Raw genomic sequence first — 23,605 nt, forward strand, 5'->3', positions numbered from 1 at the left:
CAGGTAGAGCCCTAAGGAAGGCAGAAGGTGCAATACCACTGACTAGCTGTGTGACTTTCAGCAAGATGCTTTCCCTCTCTGGACTTTTATTTCCTCATCTGTAAACGGAGGATGTTCACCAAGACCTGGACCATCCTTTAAATCCTGTCGGTGCTGCCAGTGCCTCCATGGGTCAGCCACAATGGCTCACAGTGGAACCTTGCACCTCTTGAGATATGAAACAGTGACGAGAATGGTGGTCATTGACAGCATGTGACCATGGTGGCACATGGTGGTTATTGTCAGCAATGACCATCTCCAGAGAGAGGGATGGGAACAACAGCTTTTGCAGGAAGTAGAGAATCAGAGGATTCAGAGAGAGGGCCTGACAGCCTCCCTTGGCTGAGCTGTGAGCTTGTCCAGGATGCTAGGTCAGGGGTCACTAAGATCAGACCAGGGAACAGCTGGCCAATCTAGAGAGGTCAGTAAAGGCCGTTTTGGTGAATGGTTCTCCTTCTCTTTGGTTCCCAGCATCTGAACCCATGTTCTATGTTTGAAAAGCTCCATTGGATAAAGAACAGCCTGGCTCCCACTGTAGAAGGTGAGAAAGACCGCTGCTGGTCTTCCCACAGCCTCTCACATAAGCCATGGTCAGTGCTCCTGCTTCAGGTTTGGTTTGGAAGCTAGTGATAGCTAGACAGACAGCACAGAGTCCATTCTGCTGAGGGTGGCAGCTGTGTCCTGTTCCTAGAAGCAACAGTGACGTGGTGTCTCCACAGGCCTAATTCTTGGGCCTGATTTTGATGCTTATTTCTTGGCCCCTGGAATTGCATGAGGCACCTGCTCATGGCAGAAGAAAGTTGGGTGATGGCTGGGTGATGGCCTCAGAGGATGTTAAATAGAGTTTCATCCCCCTGAGCTCAGATACCGCTGGCAGATCCAGCCTGCCTGAAAGAGGCTGCAGAGAAGGGCTTCCGCCACAAGGAGCCCATGGGCCTGAAGGATGGACCCACCCTGGAAGTTGTTGCAGTCACCTCCCCACCCCGCACCCCGAGAAGAGCTGGAAGGCAGTTATTCCCTGGAGTGACTGGATGATTACTTGTGGGGGGTGGGGGGTGGGGGAACTCAAGAGAGTCAGGGGAATAAGATCTGATGGAGAAATCAAATCTTTTGTCCCTAAAAGCGAAAACCCATAGGATGTTTGGCGATTATCTGCTGGCCTGCTTTCTCCCTGTGGGTCCCCATAACACTTGTTCCCCAGGAACTAGGGGGTGGGAAATGCAGAGAGAATGCATGTTATCTCACTGAACACCCCAGACTTCCCTGGGGGGTAAGGAGTCCCCCCTGGGGGTCAGAACCTCATACTCATTCTTCATGGACAAGTGGACAAACTTGTTGTCGTGTAAGATCAGGAACAAAGATTTGGTGATGCGTGTTCAGTGACTTGACTCTAGAACTTGATTCAAACAAACTACATCTGCTGCCTCACAGGAGTTCTTTAAATCTGCAGACTGATCAGTGGTAACTTCATACCCAGTCGGGGTCCAAATAATTAAAGTGTCTGTGCCTTTTCTAACTAAGCAATGCAAACACAGAGCAGTTCCTGTGTGGCCTTGGAACCCTGTCCCGGCTTACCTGATATTTCTTATTCACCTCGATGAGGGAGGCAAGTTCTGTGGAGTTATCATCAAACTTCAGGACACAGGGACACAGATTCCTGCAGACCAAACCAAAGAGATGAGTGCATGACAGAACCGGGGTCTGAACGCATAATGCAGAGATATTGGCTTGAGATTCAGAATATCTTTAACTTGGAGGTTTCAGAAGCCTGTCCCAGTGGGGACCTTGGCTGGCTAACCTCTCAGCTACACCAGATGAAAATAAAGAAACATTTCTCAGACCTGGATTTGCTCATGAAAATGAAACAGTTACATTATCTGACATCTGCAGGAGTGACTTTAGGGAGCTGAGTTAGCTTATGAATATCTGAGAACACGGCAGCACAGATAAGGCATGCCTTCTTTTAAATAATAGTGACAACAACAATAATGATGCTAACACATACTGAAAGTTTACTGTGCCAAGAGTTTTATGGGTATTAACTTGTTTGTGGCATTCCCGTTGTGCGGCAGTGGTTAACGAATCTGACTGGGAACCATGAGGTTGCGGGTTCGATCCCTGGCCTTGCTCAGTGGGTTAAGGATCCGGCGTGGCCATGAGCTGGGGTGTAGGTTGCAGATGCGGCTCGGATCCCGAGTTGCTGTGGCTCTGGCATAGGCCGGTGGCTACAGCTCCAATTAGACCCCTAGCCTGGGAATCTCCATATGCCATGGGAGCAGTCCTACAAAAGGCAAAAAGACAAAACAAAACAAAAAACCTTGTTTGTTTGTTTTGCTTTTTAGGAACGCACTTGCAGCATATGGAAGTTTCCAGGCTAGGGGTCAAATTGGACCTACAGCTGCCGGCCTACACCACAGCCACAGCAATGCGGGATCCGAGCTGCACCTGCAACCTATACCACAGCTCACAGCAACGTTGGATCCTGAAACCACTGAGTGAGGCCAGGGGTCGAAGCTGCATCCTCGTGGATCCTAGTCGGGTTTGTTTGTTGGCTGAGCCACAAAGGAAACTCCCAGGCATTAACGTGTTTAACGCTCTTAGCTATGCTAGAAGTTGTATTATCACATCTCCATTTTAAAGATGAGAAAACTGAGGTTCAGGATGGTTAAGTAGTTTCTCAAGGTCACATGGATGCTGAGTGTGCGAGTGAGGACTTGAACTTCAGGCTGCCTGGTCTGAACCTGGGCTCTTAATCCCGAGTCTGCTTCTGACCAGTCTGTACCTCTGCCCTGACAAGCCGCCTTATGAGTTTGAGCTTTTGGTCCAGGGAGAGGAGGGGATAATGGTGTGGACAGCTCAGTGCAGGCTCAGGACCACCAAGGAAAGTGCGGCCACTGAGATAGGACAGTGGAGAGGCAGTAGGACAAGGCGACCCTGAGTCTGCCTAACCCCACAGTCAGTGACTCGGCCATTCCAGGTTGGACAAATGCCTACTCTGAACCTGTAGCTTTAATTGTCTAAACATCCTGCAGTGATTGGCAGCAAGAGTCTTTTGGGTGAGCTGCTCTGAAATGGAATGAAAACACTAATCCCCCCGTGTGGCCCAGTGACTGGAGAAAGTGGGAACCGGAGGATGAGTCGGTAGCTGAAAATAGCACGCCTGACACCAGCTGTGCTGATAGGCATGTGTCATCCTGCAGCCATCCTCCTGCTGCTCACAGCATCCTCAGGCCTCCCTCAGGGGACCTGTGCGTCTTGGCCCCCAGGGGCGGTTTGGCATGGATTGATGGAACAGCCAAGATATCCCTTAATTTCTAGGAGCAAATCTGGCCCTTGTGAATTATTCATTCAGTCATTCAGCAAACAGCCACGGAGCTCTTGCTCTGTGCTGACAGTGACTCAGACACAGAGTTTAGGGCTGTGGGGAGAGGCCCACGGGTAATTACCGCGTGATGGACTCAGGGCTGTCTTGGTTGGGGGGGGGGATGCTGTGCAGAGCTACAGAGCAGGGGAGGGAGGGAGGGGGCGGGGGCACAGCCACCATGATCCGGGCTGGTGGTCCAGAGGAGGTCTTGCAGGAAGGAGTGGTTCCTGCCTGTGGTAGAAGGATGTCTCATTCCCGAGGGTCACGTGTGACACGGGAGGGGGAGCTGCCTCTGGATCTGGAGGCTGGGGATGGGGGTGCACTCTGTCCTCTAGACCCTGCTGATTCTGACTTGACCATCCTCCCTTCTAGAAAGTGACAATAGCCCCCACCTTGGTCAATGTCCAGCCTGGAGCAGCCACACTGGACAGAGGCTCCTTCTGTCCCTGAGCTGGGCTTCTGGGAGGGGGCAGGGAAGCTCTGAACACACTTAGAAGTGGCCCTCGCAGTGGCCTCCCTGTCCCTCCTGCTTTATTCTTTCCTCCCTGGAGGACTGAGGGCAACCTGAGCCACCGCGGGAGTAGAAGCACATTGGGCCGTAAATGCCCTACTCCAAGGGTTCAGGAAGACCAGTCTGGGCTCATGAAGCCCAAGCCCTGGGGTGTCTCCTCCAGGATGGACCTTGGGGGGGGGGGTCTCAGCACTCCTCATACTCCTGCCTTTGGCTTTTCTTTCTCCCTTTCTTTCTTTCTTTCCTTTCTTTCGGCCGCACCTGCAGCCTATGGAAGATCCCAGGTAAGGAGTGAGATCGGAGCTACAGCTGCCAGCCTACCCCACAGCCACAGCCACGCCAGATCTGAGCTGCATCTTTGACCTACACCACAGCTCATGGCAACATTGGATCCTTCACTTACTGGTCAAGGCCAGGGATCGAACCTGTGTCCTTACGGATCCTTGTCAGGTTTGTTACCATGGAGCCGCAGTGGGAACGCCCAGCCCTTGGCTGTTCTAATGAAGCAGAGTCCCTTTCTGCTAAGTGTCCCCCAGCCCTTTTTCGAGAACAGGTGGAGAAACTTCCAACTCACCGGAGGATCAGCCTTGGGCAGCTGACATTCTTCTCCTGGTACAGCTCCCGCAGGCTGATGATCTGTAGCACCTTCACCATGTTCACGAACGCCCGAGGCACCTGAGCAAAGTCAAGACCCCACAGAGGCTGCATGGCTTGGGCCACTCCCACAACATATGGAGATTCCCAAGCTAGGGGTCGAATCGGAGCTGTAGCTGCCAGCCTACGCCAGAGCCACAGCAATGCAGGATCCGAGCCGTGTCTGCAAACTACACCCCAGCTCATGGCAATGCCGGATCCTTAACCCACTGAGCAAGGCCAGGGATCGAACCCGCAACCTCATGGCTCCTAGTCGGATTCGTTAACCACTGAGTCATGATGGGAACTCCAGGCCAGCTCTTCTTGCCGGGTGCCAGGCCCGTGGCCTTTCACCTGTCCCCTCCCATGTCCTTCACCCCTGCCTCCTCCCCTGCCCCCCTGCTCCCTGCTGAGACCTATCTGTTCAGGCTGCTGGGACCAGGACTGACAGCATGGCTGGTGCTGGCCTCCAGGTGAAGGGGACCTGGCAGCGAGGTCTCGGCAGGAAGCCAGAGCTGCCTCAAGGCCAAGACGGAAGCCCAAGAAGGAGGCCTGGGGATGAGTGGCTCCGGGGCTGGGCTGCACGGCTTCGTACCTCAGCGTGGAGGATGTCCAGAGCCTTCCCGATGTTGCTGGTGAAGTTCTCGGGGGAGTAGCGGAACTGCAGGAAGAGGAAACGTCGCTAACCCCATTCATTACCCGGTCTCTCTGCAGACCAGGGCCACCGCCTCTCTTGGGTCCCCCCTCTTTCCTGCATTTCAGCCACAGTGGGAAACACCAAAACACAGAGCTGCCTTTTGGGGCCCCAGCCTCCGCACCAATCCCACAGTCCTCAGGGCGACACTTCCTTCCGCATGGGGCTATGGAGAGCTCTGGATCCGCTTCATGCCGACTCGATGTAAGGCCTTATCTAAAGCACATCACCCCTCAGGCCCCTCTAACATGGGGTGTTGGGAGTTCCCGCTGTGGCACAGTGGGCTAAGAATCTGACTGCAGCGGCTCAGGTTGCCATGGAGGTGCAGGTTTGATCTCTGGCCCAGTGCAGTGGGTTAAAGGGTCTGGTGGCGGTCACAGCTGTGGCTCGGATTCAATTCCTGGCCCAGAAAATTCCATTTGCTATGCGTACGGCCATAAAAATAAGTAAATAAATAAAACATGGTGTTGGAGCAGGAGACCTCTAAGATCGCCTGCGCCTCGGACAGTCTCAGGACCTAGGGTCCTTCTGCTTGGAGCCTTGAGTGCCTGGGAACCAGATCGAATCACTGAGGGTGATAATGAGAGGGGCAGGGGGTCCTGGGAACCCCCTCCCCAAGTGTAAATATATTTGAATGGTGATTTTTACCTATATCGATACTTGTGGTTTTTAAATGTTTTTTAAAAACAGTGGAACCCTTTTTCTGAATCAGGTCTAACCCCAAAAGCCTGACTCCACCAAGTGGATCAAAACTTCAAAGGAAGCAAGGGAGGGGGGCCCATGATCCCACCACCCCACCATGGGCCCTTCGCATCGAAGCTTGAAATCCCCAGACCCTGGTGACTTTGATGCCAGGAAAGTAGGGTGGGAAGGGTCTGGGGGGCAAGGCCACCCCTCAGGGTAGTTGCTCCCAGGCCAGCAAGACCCAAACCCATCCCTCCCTCCCTCTCTCCCTTCCTTTTTTTTCCTTTTTATGGCTACACCTGCAGCACATGGAGGTTCCCAGGCCAGGGGTCAAATTAGAGCAGCAGCTGCCTGCTTACACCACAGCCACAGCAACACTAGATCTGGGCTGCATCTGCAATCAATGCCACCGCGTATGGCAATGCTGGATCCTTAACCCGCTGAGCAAGGCCAGGGATTGAACCTGTATCCTCACAGAGACAGCGCTGGGTCCTTAACCCACTGAGCTACAACAGGAACTCCCGACCCACCGCTTCTTAAACTTTGCCTGACAAAGCTTCTTGTGTTCCCCAGTTGGAAAGTCTCCTGCTCTCCATAAACCTCTGATGCTGCCCCTGCCTCCTCACCAAATCCCAGGGTCCAGCAATTCTGATCCCAGACCTCTCTGCTGTGTCAGCACAAGAACCATGAGGGGATGGGGAGTTGTCACCTGGCAGTGGGAGTTCCTTGAGGACAGAGCCTGTGTTTCCATGTCTGCCTGGCCCTCAGCACAGTCCAGGCTGGATCTGTTCCCACCCTGCTCCAGCGACCCCAGGTGGAAATCCCTTCCGGGGACGTCCTGGGTGAGAGCCTGGAAACCTACCGGGTCGTTGCAGACGTCACAGAGGTCATTGCCTCCTATAAACAGGGTTATTATCTTCCAATCTTCCTGAAAATTTATGCTCTGAAATGAACAGGAAACAAACAAGTGAATGCCTTTCCCCAGAGTCAAGTCCAAGAAAATACAAAGGGATGTGGGGAGGTGGCAGGGCTGGGGCCTCACACACCAGAGGGCTGAATGGACATTAACAATTTCCGATCTGTGGTTTGGGGGTCCTGAGGTCAGAGGTCACAGGTACTAAGTCGTTGGTTGTTATTTTTTAAAGGTGGACCCTCTGAACTCCCATGTGGCCCTGTCCCCCACCCCCAGGGCTGACCCTCTCTGTCTCCGTTATTCCTCCTGCCCACTCCCTGCTCTGGGCGGTCCTGCCCCAAGTGGCCCCAGGTGCCACCTCCCCCAGACTCACCGTGTCATTCTTCATCAGGTCAACCAGCCTCCTGGCCTGAGCAGGTAAGTCCCTGTGGGGACGCATGAGAAGAAGTCATGAGACCAGCAGGGGCATGAAGCTGGGGCTGGGAGGGGACATAGCAGATAAATTGGGAACAAGACACACAGTGGGGGAAGCCAGACCAAAGGCCATGCCCTGTCACGCAGCTCGTCCCCATTTGGTCTCTGCTGGGGGTGGGAGTCGTGACAGTGCCTTGGGATGGGGAGAGCACCCTACACCTGAGGGGGTGACCCTTAGTGGGGCTGTTCTCTGACTGGTGTATCTAATTATCTATTTTTCTTTCTCTTCCAAGCCAGGCTTACTCAGGCCAAGCAGGGCTGAGTATGAGTCTGTCACGTCACGCAGGGCTCTTTCTGCAGGTGCCATGGCCCCAGCCTCAAGGGTGCCCTCACTTTCTTTCTGCGGCTGCCCCATGGCATATGAAGTTCCCGGACCAGGGATCAGATCTGAGTTGCAGGTGCAACCGAGGCCACAGCTGCAACAATGCCGACTCCTTAACCCACGGTGCTGGGCTGAGGATGGAACCTGCGTCCCAGCACCCCCGAGATGCCACTGACCAATCCCATTGCACCACAGTAGGAACTCCAAGGGTGCCCTTACTGTCAAGGTGACACGGTTGAGTCAGACACACTTGGGTTTGACATTTGGTTGCCTCTTGCTACCTGCAGGAATGTGACTTAAATTCTCAATCCAAAAAGAGAAGGGAGAAATCCAACTGTCCCCATCTTAGTGGGTCTTAGCAGAGATGAGCAAAGCAGCCCCGTGGGGTGAGAGGCTAAGAGCCGGTGCCAGGCAGTGTGGGTTTGAATCCTGCTTCCTGCTACCAGGAACTAAGAATAAGCAGCTTCGAGACGTCGGCAAAGTACATAACCTTGCAAACCCTCAGTTTCTTCCTCTGTAAGATGCGGGGTGGCGAGCACACCTTCCAGGAGATGCTGGTGGGTTAAATACATTGCCCATCAAGAACTTAGAGCAGCACGTGGTAAACATCACATTGGAAACAATCCCCTGAGTTTCTTCTACTGTCATCGCCACTGCCATCGTCACCATCATCAATAAAGCCCCTGGCAGGAAGCCTTACTCGTGGTCCTTGTCCTCTCTTAACTATCAGCCCAACTGGCCTGGGCTTCGTCACAGCCGGCAGGTGTCAGATAACCTGGGCAGAGACTTGGGTAAACCACTTCCCTCTCTGGGCCTCTGCCTCCTCATCTATGGCTCTGAAGTTGGCGGGGCAGCGGCTCTGCCTTTGGACCAGAGTTTGGGGATGACTGCTGGGTGTCGCCGAGCCTCAGTATTCTCGTTCAGAAAACATGGGGAGTTCCCTTCATGGCTCAGTGGTTAATGAATCCAACTAGGAACCATGAGGATGCGGGTTCCATCCCTGGCCTTGCTCGGTGGGTTAAGGATCCGGTGTTGCTATGAGCTGTGGTGTAGGCTGGTGGCTGCAGTTCCGATTCGACCTCTGGCCTGGGAACCTCCACATGCCGCGAGTGAGGCCCTCAAAAGACAAAAAAAGACCAAAACATGGGCATCTGACCTTCTGCCCTGTCACCTCACAGATACTGCACAGGACACTGCCGATAACAAGTGTGAAGATACTCTGTAAATGTCCGCCTGCTCTGTGGGCAGGAGGGGTCATTACCAGACCTGGAACAGAGCCTGTGGGATGCAGAGACCACAGCCCACATGGTTGAGACAGTGCATTTGTTCAGGCCGTGCTGCCTCTTTGTGCTACAGTTTCTTCGTCTCATAGCAACAACAATAATCTGGAATAATAGTCCCTTACTCTTCCCTAAACTCAGGATGAAGGGAGACAAAGGGACTCCTTGCAGGAAAGAGCCCCAAGGCCGTGGGAAATGCAGGGAAGAGATCCAGGGCCATATGAATCACTCGCTGCTTTCATTACGTTTATGCTTTCAAACTGACGTTTCATTCTTGGATGCTTTCCTGACTTAATCATCTTGGGAATTGCCTCGCCTACTTTTTTTTTTTTTTTTTTTTTTTAAATGCCACACCCGCGGCATGTGAAGTTCCAGGGCGAAGGATTGAATTTGAGCCACTGCTGCAACCTACGATGCAGCTGTGGCAATGCTGGATCTTGAACCCACTGCATCAGGCTAGGGATTGAACCTGTGCCTCCTCGGTGACCTGAGCCGCCGCAGTCGGATTCTTAACCCACTGTGCCACAGCAGGACCTCCAGACTGCCTCTCCTCTTAAACCACCAGCTGACACATGCTTGGAAAAAAGCAAGATTGTGGTCACAGCAACATGAGCCTAAAATTTTATGCCTTTCACCCCTCCCCCACCAAAAGGAAAATGAAGCCACAGAATTTGTTACAAGAACTGTTAGGTTTTGTACGATATCTGCTTTGGTCCATGTGTGCCCTTTCCTGTCATGGATAAATAAGGGTTCCTCTGGTGGGGACTGCTGTTCAGGGCTGTGCTGAGAGCTGGGAGAAGGTCTCAGGGGATCTAGGAACCAAAACCTAGGAATCCCTTGGAACTACATGGTAAAGTGAGGTTTGTGATGATTCTGGAAGAAACATAGGACTGAGCATCAGAAAGGATCATTCTGTTCACTTTTCCTAGATGGATGTGGCATGCCTTGGTCTGCTGGCCTGGCAGCAAATCCCAAGAGGCATGCAGGGCTCCGGAATTGTGGAGAGGCCTGGAGCTGTAGGACCTGGAGAGCTGGACCCTGCTTGCTGGAACCCTCCACCACGACCCTGTTGTCCCGTCACTCACTCACAGTTTTCCCCAGGTGGGTCGTGCAGCCCTGCTGCATGGCTGCTGGGACCACTATCCCAACCCAATGTGTCTGCATGATTTTCAGCTCCTTGGAACTGTCCCATTCAACATGGCACTGAGCCTCCCAGCTGCCCCGTGGGAGAGGGTCAGCCCCAGTTCTTAGAGGCCAAGGCTTAGAGAGGCCAGGGGAGAAGCCAGGGCTCAGGCGCAGACCACCCCCAAGCCCCGCCCCCAAGACTGGCGCTCTTCCCAGTAGCCAGGAAGGATGCCAAGTATGCAGCCTGAAAAGCAAGTTGGAGGCAGAGGAGGAGAAGAGGGCAGGAAAGGCAGAGCACTGCCAGAGTGATAAGACCTGGGACTCAGACAGAGTCTGCTCACGGCCGCTGCCTTAGGTGAACATGAGGTTTATAGAGGAGGCAAAGTCAACTGCTCAAAGCATGTACCTGGCATCAGAATCAACTGTGACTAGTTCCTGGAGGTCCAGGGAGGGGTGGGCTAGCAGGTTTATGTGTCCCACAAGAAGGGACAACCCCAAGAGAGCCCACCCCATCCAGTCTTTGACTTTAGACCCTTGCCCTAGGCCAACCCCCCAACCTTCAACCATACACCCCAGTCTAGGTCAACCTAGAGGTTCCCAGAGGATGTGTGTGGTTCACCACCACCCCCGCGCCCCCGCCCCAGGGCCCCCCACTCACTCTGCTCGGGATCCTGCCACAGCCTGGTTTAGAAAGGCCCCAGGGCTGTTTTCTCTTCCTGTCCCAACAGAGAAGCCTTTCAGGGAAGGGTTGAATTCCCGGAGGATGTCTGGAAATGGAAGAGATAAGTGTAGTCACTGCCCCAAAGCCATCTCCACATTCCTTTGATAAGCACCAGGGGGGGCTGGGGACAAAGCAGGGGCCCCACCCCACAGCTCTCAGGCTTACTGTTCACTTGGCAGTGAAACAAACCATCCAGCAGGCTGGTGCTGAACCACGGGGGCAGCACACACAGGTGCTGTGAAGTAGGGTTGAATCAATGCCAGGCTGGCTCAGGTGCTGCTCTCAGGCACTTTGCTTTCTTCTCTAAATATGCAATTGCTTCATTCGCATGTCATAAAATTCGCCAGTTTAGAGTACAACCTGATGGCTTTTAGTTCATTCATACAGTTGGGCAACTGTCCCCCCAAAAAACTTCAGAACATTTTCATCACCCCCAACGGAGCCCTGTATCCATGAGCTGTCTCCCCCCATTTCTCCCAGCTCCATGGCAACCTCTAAGTTACTCTCCGTCTCTACAGGTTGGCTTCTAAATCTGGACGTTCGTATAAAGGGAATCGTACAATACACGATGTCTTTTGTTTCCGGCTGCTTTCTCTTGGCAAGTTTTTTATCAATGGTCATCCGTGTTATAGTATGAATTGGTACTTCATTCCTTTTTAGTGGCAAATAATAAAGATCCCATGTGCGACTATATCACGTTTTCGGATTTTAACCTAACTTGGCATTCCTGGGATAAATTCCACTTGGTCATGGGGTATGATCGGTTTTATACTTGCTAGATTTGGTTTGCTGGTATTTGGTTGAGAACGCCTCCATCTATATTCAAAGGGGATACTGATCTGTAGTTTTCTTTCCTTGCCGCGTCTTTGTCTTATTTTGGCCTTAGGGCCTAATTGACAATAATACTGGCCTCATTGACTCAACTGGGAAGTAGTCCCTCCTCCTCTATTTTTGAGAGGAATTTGTGAAGAATTGGTATTATCTCTTCTTTAAATGTTTGAGGGAAGTCACCAGTGAAACCAGAACAGCCTGGCTTTTTTTTTTTTTTTTTTTTTCTTTCAGATGGGAAGTCTTTCAATGATGGATCTCTCAGCTTCTAAATCTATTCAGATGTTCTATTTCTTCTGGACTCAGTTCTCGGTAGTTTGTGTCTGTCTAGGAATTTGTCCATTTCATCTAAATTGTCTAACAGATTGGCATACCATTGCTACCGTTGTTCAAAGTGTCATCTCCTAGTCCTTTTTATTTGTGGACTAGTGTCTCCTCTTTCATTTCTGATGGTTAGGCGCTCTCCCCTCCCCCGTCCACCTTGGTCAGTCTAACTGCTTGCCAATTTTGTGCATCTTTTCAATCTCATGCATTCTAATGCCTTTACGACACTGGATCTACACTTGACTTTTCACTTTCCCATCTTCCCCAACTTGGCTGAGAAATCCTGACAGCAGGATCTGTTTACACCATTGCATATGCTCAATAAATTCTTATGGACGTGTTAAGAATAACTCCAAGTTCGGAAAAGCTGGGGGGGGATTGTTAAAAGTCATATGGTTACTGAGAATAGAATCCCAAGCTAGAATCTCAGTCTCTCGGCTCCAGTACATGGTACTTCCCCCTGGCCCAAAAGCTACTAGGATGTGGGCTAGACACTGGATGGGTATCAGTCAAGACTTTCAGGCACCACACCATCCAGCAGAGTGCTCTTGATCAACAAGCACTGCCATGGGGTCTACACAGCACAGATGGATTGAACTCATTCCTTGTGGCTTTGGGGGCGTTGTACCAATGGATGGCAATGCCTCTGATCTCTTGAACAGAAGGAAGAGCTGTGAGATCACTAGAGCTCTCTGAAGTTGGAAGAGATTGTCCTAGACTCCCCGTTACTGGAGGAACCCAGCAGAGGCCAGTTAGGTACTTAGCAGGAATATCACAGAAAGACACTACCCATCGGACAGGGCAAGGACTTGCTGGTGCGCCGTTACCGCTGCCAGAAACATGCCTCTCTCTCTTTCTTCACCTGATGAATTCCAGTTCTTAAAGTCCCTTTTTAAAAGGCAGTGTTAACAGCCTTCTTATTTTCTTTCCCCTAAACTTTGGAGGTGGCTACAATTATTGGTACACGTGTCTGTCTTTAGGGAGACATGGCCCTAAAGAGCTTCAGGGATGTCGTCTGGCCAGGCATCATTCTCCTGTTTCCCAAGCACCCAGCACTGGAGTACTTGCTGGATTCAGCTGAGGAGGGAGCTGAACTGAGGTTCTGGTCTGACCCTATGTTCTCCTAAGTTTTCCAGCATATTTCCATGTGCTTATTTCCCCATGGATGACCCCGTCCCTACAATCAGTCTGTCTTTACAATGCTAGCAAGGGAGTCTGAACAGGCAACGGTTCTGTCCTTGGGCTAAGTGTGTTGGGGGATATTGTCTCAATCTTGTAGAAATCCCTTCAGTGAAAAGTCTTATACGCTTTTTTTTTTTTTTTTTTTTTTTTTTTTTTGCTTTTTAGGGCTGTACCCTTGGCATATAGAGGTTCCCAGGCTAGGGGTCGAATCGGTGCTACAGCTGTCAGCCTACACCACAGCCACAGCAATGCAGGCTCTGAGCCACATCTGCGACCTACACCACAGCTCATGGCAATGCCAGGTCCTTAACCCACTGAGCGAGGCCAGGGATGGAACCCGCATCCTCATGGATCCTCATCGGGTTCGTTAACTACTGAGCCACGACGGGAACTCCCAGTGAAAGGTCTTGAGTCTGATAATTTCCTCTCGTCTCACCCACCATAACAGCACGGGAATTAGAGAGCTGTTGTATATGCTGGCCTAGCTCACAGCCCAGTCAATTACATTCACAAAAGCAACCAAACCACCTCCTGGCGATGGCGGAGCTTACTTATAGCACTTGTGTGTGGACCTAGAAATAAAGAAGACACAGTGCTTGTGCCATAGAACTGTACCTGCTTAAATTCAACAGGATTTGCAAATAGCAAGAGCAGATGACACACGTGAAGCCCAAGCAGTTCTGCCCGTGGGGAGGTTAAGCCACCTCTATTATCAAAATCCCCGTGACTTAAAGCTCAGATAGTTTCTTAGCTTCTAAAGATGTATTACCCAGGGATAATCCCAAGAAAAGGAAACGAGAATGGGGCCGATTAAATTCCTCTCAAGCAAAATTATTGCCAGAAGATTTTAAGGGAGAAGAATTCAATTGTAACATGTGTTGTATGTGTACTTGAAGAATAAGGCACTGTGTGGGCACGAAGGAGAATAAAAAGACCAGACTGGACCATTCAGGGAATGTAGTCAGGCTTAAAAAAAAAAAGAAAAAAAAAATCATCCCAAGCAGGTTGCTAGTGAAGTAATTTAAGGAGAATGTGGGTGTCTGGGTGTGCTTGCCCAGCCTAAACCGGGTAACCTCATCTCTTAGTGCTACAATAGCAGCGTTTCCCAAAGCAACACACAGGGATTCAATGTCATTGTATGCAGTGGTGCCTAATGCAGCCCACATCTAGATGGATGCCTCCCAGAAACTGCTCTGCTCAGAATGACAGGCAAAGCCAAAATGGATTTCCTTCCCTTCCTTCTTCAATCATTTCTTAAAAATGCCTTGCACTAACTGTTGGCCTGAGCATTCTTTCCGTCTTACTCTCCTCCTTCCTTGGACAAATACAATTTCTCTTAAAAAAAAAAAAAAAAAAAAAAAAAAAAACTCTGAAGTCTTTAATTATGCTCAGGCAGCAGAGCAGGGAGGCTGCCTCGGCGAAGCAGCGCCCCCTGCCGAACGCGGCTGTCTCCTACCGCCAGGTTCCCTGCCAAGCCCACCGGCGCCGCCAGGGGGCGCTGCAGAAACGCGCACGGCCGCCGCGAGCCCGCCCCGAACCCCAGGCAGTACTCACTTGGCAGGGTGGTGACACTGCTGAGATTATGATCACCGCCAGCGCTGCGTTGGTGGGACAAAAAAGAAAAGGAAGGTTAAAAATGCCAGCGACGCTGAAACACCTTTCACCTTCAGAGAAACGCCCTGGGAGCAGGGGGCTTGCCCTTTCCTCCTTATTTTTGTAGAAAAACTGGGGAAAAAAAAAAAAAAGAACCAGAATACAGTACGTCCCCTCTCCTTGCCCCACAAACCGGACGGTCCAAACAAAACACGGGTTTAAACCGTCATGGCTGAGTTCTTTGTTTTTAACTTTGAGCTTTGACCTTGAGGCAGGGGAAGGAAGGGTCCCCTCCAGCACCGGCTTCCAGAGGGAAAGTGGCCCTTTCTGGAATGCAGAGCCCAGCCCTGCCCCAGCTAGGGACTGCAGCTGTGCATTGTTAATTATTATTATTACTATTGAAAACACAGCTAAAACAAAAAAAAAAAAGGGGGGGGGGTTGCCTTCATGGTTCTCTTCCTGTTTGGTTTGGGGAAAACCCTAAAAGGTAGCTTCCAGAGAACAAGCCATCTTAAGAGCTACTTCTCCAGTTCCCAGGAAATCAAAGTTGGATGGTTTCTTGGCATGAAAATAGGCGGCATTTCAGAGCTGATTGGATTCCCCATTTTTCCACATCTCCTCGTTCTCTAAGGATGTCTGGGACTGTTTCAAAGGTTCTCAAAATGTCTGGGGCTTGACTCTGTGTAGCATCATCAGGCAGGAGGCCAGGGCTTCCACACTCAGGTTCAAGTCGGTGCCAGAGATCCCGGGTCCAGGCTGAGGAAACACCAAACCTGCCCTCTCGTGCTTGGCAGGAGCTGAGCTTTCAAAGCACAGAGATAACGCAGGGGTGCGGCTCACCGCAGCTTGTGGTGGCCTGGATTGGATTCCTGGTAGAGCAGGAACAAGCCTGCACAAAACTGTACGTGATGGTGGCAGATGCACCAGATTAGGGGTCAGGAATTATCTGTTCTACCTTTTGCTCTTTCACTATCTGTGTGATCTTGGACAGATTACTTGCCCTCTCTGAGCCCTGTTTCCTCCTCTGTAAAACGAAGGCCCTTTAACAATGATCCCAGTACCTTGGTGTCAGGTACTGTGCTGGGCCTTTAAATTCCCTCTAAGCCTTGAGACAATGCTAAGGCAGTATTGTTGCCCCTGCATTAAAGATGAGGAGACCAGCTCAGAGAGGTTGATTAACTTGCCCAAAGCCACAAGAGGAGGTGGCTGGGGCTCAGGCACAACTCTGGTTCTGAAGGCTGCTGCCTCCTCCTGAGATCACAGCCCAGAGGGAGACGTGCAAGCCAAGTCTTTTCCAACCCAAATATTTGAGTAGTTTTTCCCCGAAACTGCTGCAGCTCAGGTCCCAGCTTGTTTGGGCAATGCAGCGAGTGGTTTGGGGAAGCTGATAAATACCTTCCTTAAATTAAACCTAGAAGTTTCTCATGGAACAGCATAGGTGACTCATCATTCTGCTAGAGAACTTGTCTTCTACGTGCTCAGGGGTCCTCCCCTTCCTGCCACGAGGCGTCTCGGGGCGTTGCCACACCTGCACTCACCTCCAGGACAGACCTCGGTACTGAGTCAAGACGTCCAGGACGTTCCCAGGCCTGGACCCGGCCCCGTTACCTGCCTGAGAGGGAACAACAGGGGGTTGAGTTCCCCGCCCACCAGAGTGCCCCTGTTCTTGTCCCAGCTGGGCTGGAACGCCTGGCACTTTAGAATCAAGAGTTGTGACAGTACCACGTCTTGACGTGCATCCTGCCTCATCAGAAATGAGCTTGAACTCCTGCCCAGACCAGGATCAGGTGACAGAAGTGTCTAGGCTAGTGATCCAGGCTGGCAGAAGTGCTCTGAAAATTAGACGGCAGTGTACAGTTTTCCAAAGGCCATGTTTCAGGGCACAATCCTCCCCTCCCCCCTTTTTGTCTTTTTACAGCCACACCTGCAGCCTATGGAAGTTCCTAGGCTCGGGGTCAGAGTGGAGCTACGGCTACCAGCCTACGCCACAGCCATGGCAATGCCAGATCCGAGCCACGACTTCGACCTACACCACAGCTCAAGGCAATGCCGGATCCTTAACCCACTGAGCAAGGCCCAGGATCGAACCCGAATCTTCATGGATACTAGCCAGGTTTTTAACCCACTGAGCCCCAATGGGAACTCCCTACAATCCACCCCTTCTTTAAAAAGTTGTGCACTTGGAGTTCCTGTTGTGGCTCAGTGGTTAATGAATCCGACTAGGAACCATGAGGTTGCAGGTTCTACCCCGGGCCTTGGTCAGTGGGTTAAGGATCTGGCTTTGCCGTGAGCTGTGGTGTAGTTTGCAGATGTGGCTCGGATCCCCAGTTGCTGTGCCTGTGGCGTGGGCCGGCGGCTATGGCTCTGATTCAACCCCTAGCCTGGGAACCTACATGTGCCACAGGAGCGGCTCAAGAAATGGCAAAAAAAGACAATAAATAAAAAAAGAAAAAGTTGTGCACCATATCATAAAGTCAAGTATTTTGCAATCCTTTGATACGAATCAAAGCTTCTCCTATTAACCAAACTCTCCTCCTCTCCTGGCCCTTCCTTCTCCCACCAGCAACTCACCGTGATTGAGTCACCCAGGGCTCCGATGACCTTGATGTCAGCCAGCTTCAGTCTGTGAACTGAGAAGGAAAACACAGATGAGCACAAGTTGGGCTTCCTGTCTCTTCTGAAAACAAAGGAGCAACTTCCAGCAAAACTGCGACAAAGTCCATTTTTCAAAGCAATTCAGTTTGGACCACACCATGAAAAGCCCATCCTTATCCAAAAGCTCAGCAGTAGCAGCCGTGGAGTCTGCCAGCCAGTCTCCCCCTTGGGCACGTGGACTCAGGGCTGGGGAGCTGGAAGGTGGCCCTGGTGTGTGGGGGGGACCTGATGCCACGGTGGGCAGTTACCCTCAGGGCGTGAAGCAGTCCCAGGCAACGTGAGCTGGGGCTAAGGTGAGGGGTGTGGTGGAGGTGAAACCCACTACTTCATCTATTCTAGGCTCTGTTGCTCTTTGGAATAAAATATCATCTTAGAAAAAAATCAGAGCAGTTTTTCTAAAGTGAAAAGGGAAATGCCTTTATACCACTGGCTATTTTTTTTTTTAATCAAGGTGAAGTTCACCTAACATAAAACTCACAACTTTTTTTTTTTTTTGTCTTTTTGTCTTTTTTGTTGTTGTTGTTGCTATTTCTTGGGCCGCTCCCGCGGCATATGGAGGTTCCCAGGCTAGGGGTTGAATCGGACCTGTAGCCACCGGCCTTCGCCAGAGCCACAGCAACGCGGGATCCGAGCCGCGTCTGCAACCTACACCACAGCTCACGGCAACGCCGGATCGTTAGCCCACTGAGCAAGGGCAGGGACCGAACCCGCAACCTCATGGTTCCTAGTCGGATTCGTTAACCACTGCGCCACGACGGGAACTCCAAAACTCACGATTTTAAAGTCAACCATTCAGTGGCATTGGGTAAACTCTCCGTGTTGTGGAACCATGGCCCGTGGCTCGTTCTAAAACATATTGATGAGCCCCAAAGGAGACGTGCACCCACTAAGCAGTCACTCCTCACCCCCATCCTCTGCCCGTGACGGTCACTGCTTTCTGGCTATGGATTTACCCATTCTCAACATTTCATATCAAGAGAGATGATTTACCCCCAGGGCTGTGGGTGGCAGTGGTGGTAGGGGTTGGTGGTTCAGAGTAGGCTTCATAGAGGAAATAGTGTTTGAACTCAGGATAGGATGAGATAAAGATGAAGGAGAATGAGGCAGGTGATGGAGAAAGAAGCATAAGGAGGGGTGTGGCATGGCAGAGCCCTTGACATCCAGAGTCGTACAGTGTGACTTATGCGAAGGGCGCGGGAAAGAGACTAACAAAAAATAACCTTGGAGAAGAACGTTAGGGCCACGGGCCTTTTGTGCCTGGCTGACAGGTTAGGAGGTTAACGTGAATATCACCATATATACACGCGCGTACCCATACACCAATCCTCTGTCTACTCCTTTGCTTGAGACACCTATAGGCATGAATGCAAGGGCATCTTGGGAACCACACTTAAATTCCTTACTGCACTTGTGGCTCCATCCTCTCAAATCACGAACTCACCTCCTACTCCCCCCCGCCCCGTATCTCCCAGTCCCCCAGAATACCCCTCCCAAGTCACCCTGACTTTTTTTTTATGACTGCACCTGCAGCATATAGAAGCTCTCAGGCCAAGGACTGAATCCAAGCTGCAGCTGCCAACCTACACTGCAGCTGCGGCAACACCAGACCCTTTAACCCACTGCACCTGGCAGGGGATTAAAGCCACGCCTCTGCAGTGACCTGAGCCAGTGCAGCTGGATTCTTAACCCACTGTGTCGGAGTGGGAACTCCATCACCCCGATTTTGATACAGCTCCATCTTTCCTCAGATGTGCCTTCCATGGGCTCTAGTGGTGCCGTGCTAATTTGTCAATTACCTCTCAGTCTTGAAAGAAGCCTAATGTAGCATTTGTACCAGGAGGTGGCCTGCTACTCCAGTGGGGAAAGAAGCCCATCAGTTCAGTAGGGCCACTGCTTAAGATGGATAGACTGAAATCTGTCTGCAAGGAGACGCTCTCATCGGCCCTTCGTTGCCAAGTTGCTCTATACATTGGGCAGTGAAACCAGAGAACAAGATGCTTTTGACCCAGCTGGACTGCATATAGCCTACTTGACCCATCCACATGCAAGTCAGGCTACATAATGACACCTGCTTGGGAAGCTGTGCAATGTTCAAAGGGATTCCCCCCCCCACCGGCCGCCGCCCCCGTTGTCTCCCTCCACAGAGACATCTCGTCTACCTGACTTCCATGCGGTCTGCACATGGGGACCTGCCAGCCCCACTGGGGATTTGCTCTCATTGGAAAAGTAAAAGTCCCTGCCTCTTCCCCGCGACAGCATGCAATCCACCGCATACATAGCTGTGAGTGTGTGTATGCAGAATATAGAGATTAGGTCTTTCAGTGTGAGCACGCATCAGAATCATCTGGAGAGCTTGTTAAAACACAGATGGTTGGTCCCCACCCTCAGAGTTTCTGATTTAGTAGGTCTGGGGTGGGCCCAAGGCTATGTGGTTAGAAGAACAATATCAAATCACAAAGCCAGCTGCACGCATTAGCACACATCCATGGGCCGAGAACTTTAAAATGACCTCTTGTCAAAGAAATCAGGCTCTGGGTAAAAAAGGCAACAAAATGGAAAATAAGACACCCCCCCCCAACTCTAGAGGGTTTATTTTAGCTCCTGATGATGACAGTCAATCACCATATTCTTGTTGCCAAAATGTGTGATACAGTGAATTCTGGGCACACTAACTCGTGTGCAAAGGCTAGGAGAAATCTTTGGGGCTGGTAAACCTGGATGAGACGGATAGATTGGCTCTGAAAGCACATTAGGGTTTGCTAAAGGGGCAGCTGAAACTAGTCGTTCTAGTCTCCTAAATTTGTAGCAGACAGAAAGGAGACACACGTGCAGGTACACCCACATCTATGTGTGTGTATATGTGTGTAACCAGATTGATATGTGTGTTGGGGGAAGGATGGTTTCCTGTGGGTCATTCTGCAAGGAACGACCTGTATGAGATAGTAAACCAAATGAACCAAGTCTAGATTGTAGGAGGTGGACTCATCCGGGATCCTATTAAAATAAAGCCTGACACCCATTTCATCGGTTTGATATTCTGGAGACCTTGGTTTGAGCTTTGTAAATATCATCATGCGTGATAAAGACACAGCCTGGAAGCACAGCAAAGCACTTTAGCAATTGCTCTCCTTGGGGAAAGAACTCTTTAGAGATAAGATTAAATTTGTGTGGGCTGATTAGCTCACCATTATCTGGTACAAACTGTCCACCCCCTGGAAAGACGTTGATAAACACATCATTAACTCATCAAGATTTCTGCAGAAGGGGCCTCTTATCAGAAGGCCATCCAAACTATGATGAAAGATCACGAACAGCAAGGCAATGGTCAACTAGAGTGTAGAATGGGGGAAACTACCCACTGGCCATGGAAAGGAACAGCAAGAAAAAGACTTAACACTTGGGAGTTTGGGCTTGTGTAACCCCACAATGGAAACCACCGGGGCCTGTAAACTGCAAAACCAACTTTCTCCTGATTGTCAGCTAGGGCTGCCCAACTCTCTTGCTTTCAGATTTTAGAGACTTAAAGACTTCTGCCACGCTGGCACAAGGTTGGGCCTCGTTCTGTCTTTGAAGTGCTTCAACATGGGTGTATATGAAAACATATGTGCCTGGCACAGAGCAGGAGCTCAAGAACCATGTTCTGTTGAATTCAAGGCTAAGGAAGAAGCTCTGTGTCAGAGACTTGATAGTTCTCAAAGCTTTAAAATGATGGAAACTGCAGGGAAGGGAAATACATTCATCCACGTGTCTTGGGATGAGATTGAACTTTCTCAGTAGGCTGGTCCCACTGAGGGGAGAAGCAGGCTGCTATTCCCTATGGGGCATCACTACTTCTTCTTCTTCTTTTTTTTTTTTTTTTTTTGTTTTGTTATTTCGCCTTTTCTAGGGCCTCACTCGTGGCACATGGAAGTTCCCAGGAGGCTAGGGGTCTAATCGGAGTTGTAGCCACCGGCCTACGCCAGAGCCACAGCAACATGGGATCTGAGCCGTGTCTGTGACCTACACCACAGCTCACGGCAACACTGGATCCTTAACCCACTGAGCAAGGCCAGGGATCGAACCCTCAACCTCATGGTTCCTAGTCGGATTCATTAACCACTGAGCCACGATGGGAACTCCAGGGCATCACTACTTCTTAGTCACAGGCTAGGTTAAGGTTACAAGACTCATGAGCAGGTGGTGTCTGCTGGATGGCACACCCCTGGCTCCCACTGAGGTGAAATTCCTTGTGGTCACCCAGTGCTGTAACCTGGGCATTTTTCATATCAACATTTGCATAGCTCAGTTTAGCCAAATGAGTAAATTACTAGAGAGGAATCAATAGCTTAAAATAAATGAGCTGTTCTGATTTATACTACCAGTGACAGTGGCAGAAAATTAGCTTTGTGGATTCCTATTTTCAGCTACTATGAATTAGCAACTCGACTTCAAGATAGCTGGCTTCGATAAGTAGCCAACAAGCCACATCCCCTCTGGCTCCTGATTACTGCTCTTCTGTTTACAAAATGCTACTCTCTTTCTCACTGCGAAGACCTTAAGTCATCTCTCAGACGGAACGTATTTTTCTTCGTTATCTCAACTACGTTAGGGACAGGGCCGTAAAGTAACACAAAACGCTGTAAGCACTTAGGACGTCATAAAGCCCACAGGAGGTGGCACTCAGAAAATTGCACGTATGCATGGAGCAGGAGGGGAAAATTGGAAGCATGCATGCATGCGTGCATTTATACATGGCAACTGGTAGTAAAAAGTACTTACATCAGCTCTGTGTATCTCATCCCAAAGCCCCAAGATCAGTGGAAAAGGTTCATTACCGGGGCCCCAGATGGCATGAGAGTGAGGCACCTAGGCTGCCAGGGGCCGTGGCCTGTTGATGAAGACAGTAGCCTATTGTCCTGTTCTGCAATATCACTTCCTGTTAGCGAGGCGGATCTGGGGATAGGTTTGGGAGAGATGGGGGGAAAAGGGGGCTCCAGAGATGGTTTTTGCAAAGAACTCTGAAGGTAAAACGGTTATTTTTCATCTTAGTGGAAGGCACTTTGGGGTCTAGTTGGTTTTTAAGATCTTTTTCCACCCGGGGAATTTTTGATTTGCTGAATCAAAATCCTCAATAATCCAGATGGAGTTCAACCTGCCTTTATTGGGCTCCTACCAACTGCTGAGTCACTGGGGGCCAAGGTAAGATGATCTACTTTTATATGTATCAGATGCCTCCATTGCAATTAGAAGTTGTAAACATGATCTCCAGAAGGGTGAATGACCTCACCAAAAATGTGACAACTATCAAAGGTAATAAAAACGAAGCCTGTGCTCAGGCTCTTCCCTGTCCCTACAGCCACAAGTATGATGAAAATGTCCAGTCATAGACCAAGCCCAGTAATGGAACATGTTTTTCATTGTTGTCCCGTTAGCTGTGGCTGCTTTTCTAAATGGCACTTTTCGGGGGGGGGGGGGGACTCAGAGGTGCCAGCCCAGCATGAGTCTGGGTGCCGCCACCCAGCTGGCAAGCGCCCGTGTTTTGGTCCCACGCCCCCTTGGCTAGATCAATCCATCTGCTGATCCAAACAGCTCCTATCACCAGAGGATCTCAGATCTCAAGGTCTCAAGATTTGTGCTGACCTCTTCAAGGGCCCATAAACGTGATGATATTCAGGGTCAGGGGATAACGAAGCAGTCCACATTCTATTTGGCTTTCAGATGCTCAGATATGCTCCCATAGATTGGTTGGTTATCACGGTCATGACAGGAACACAATCTCGACAGACTGCAAAATCTTTACTGATCAGCCTTTTGGAACGATAAGATTAAAAGGGGATGGCTAGCATTTCACTGTAAAGAGTATGCTTATTAAAACATACAAATCTGGAGTTCCCGTCGTGGCGCAGTGGTTAACGAATCTGACTAGGAACCACGAGGTTGCGGGTTCGGTCCCTGCCCTTGCTCAGTGGGTTGAGGATCCGGCGTTGCCGTGAGCTGTGGTGTAGGTTGCAGACGCGGCTTGGATCCCGCGTTGCTGTGGCTCTGGCGTAGGCTGGCGGCTGCAGCTCTGATTAGACCCCAAGCCTGGGAGCCTCCATATGCCATGGAAGGGGCCCTAGAAAAGGCAAAAAGACAAAACAAACAAACAAACAAAAAAAACATTCAAATCCCCCCCCCCCATGCATGCATACATACCTAACCACATCTTTGCGTTTTTGCTATTGGAGGGCTTGCATATGAAGCTAATAATTGGTTTCTACTGCCAAAGTTCTGCTAGTAAATTG

The 23,605-nt window shown here is 50.6% G+C and overlaps 1 protein-coding gene across 2 annotated transcripts in view; it reads right to left on the reverse strand.

The window, feature by feature from the left end:
• The window catches only part of PLB1 (phospholipase B1), a 135,314-nt gene that overhangs the window by 51,215 nt on the left and 60,494 nt on the right, over positions 1-23,605 (reverse strand). For both annotated transcript variants that reach the window (XM_021087673.1, XM_021087674.1), the window contains exons 19-27: positions 17,259-17,317; positions 16,226-16,299; positions 14,649-14,692; positions 10,698-10,806; positions 7,212-7,263; positions 6,788-6,868; positions 5,143-5,208; positions 4,489-4,589; positions 1,615-1,696 (exon numbers count right to left, since the gene is read on the reverse strand). In XM_021087673.1, the coding sequence (XP_020943332.1) occupies positions 1,615-1,696; positions 4,489-4,589; positions 5,143-5,208; positions 6,788-6,868; positions 7,212-7,263; positions 10,698-10,806; positions 14,649-14,692; positions 16,226-16,299; positions 17,259-17,317 (668 nt within the window). The remainder of the gene's footprint in view (positions 1-1,614; positions 1,697-4,488; positions 4,590-5,142; positions 5,209-6,787; positions 6,869-7,211; positions 7,264-10,697; positions 10,807-14,648; positions 14,693-16,225; positions 16,300-17,258; positions 17,318-23,605) is intronic.

This window comes from Sus scrofa, chromosome 3 (genome assembly GCF_000003025.6).
Source record: "Sus scrofa isolate TJ Tabasco breed Duroc chromosome 3, Sscrofa11.1, whole genome shotgun sequence".
Classification (NCBI taxonomy): Eukaryota; Metazoa; Chordata; class Mammalia; order Artiodactyla; family Suidae; genus Sus; species Sus scrofa.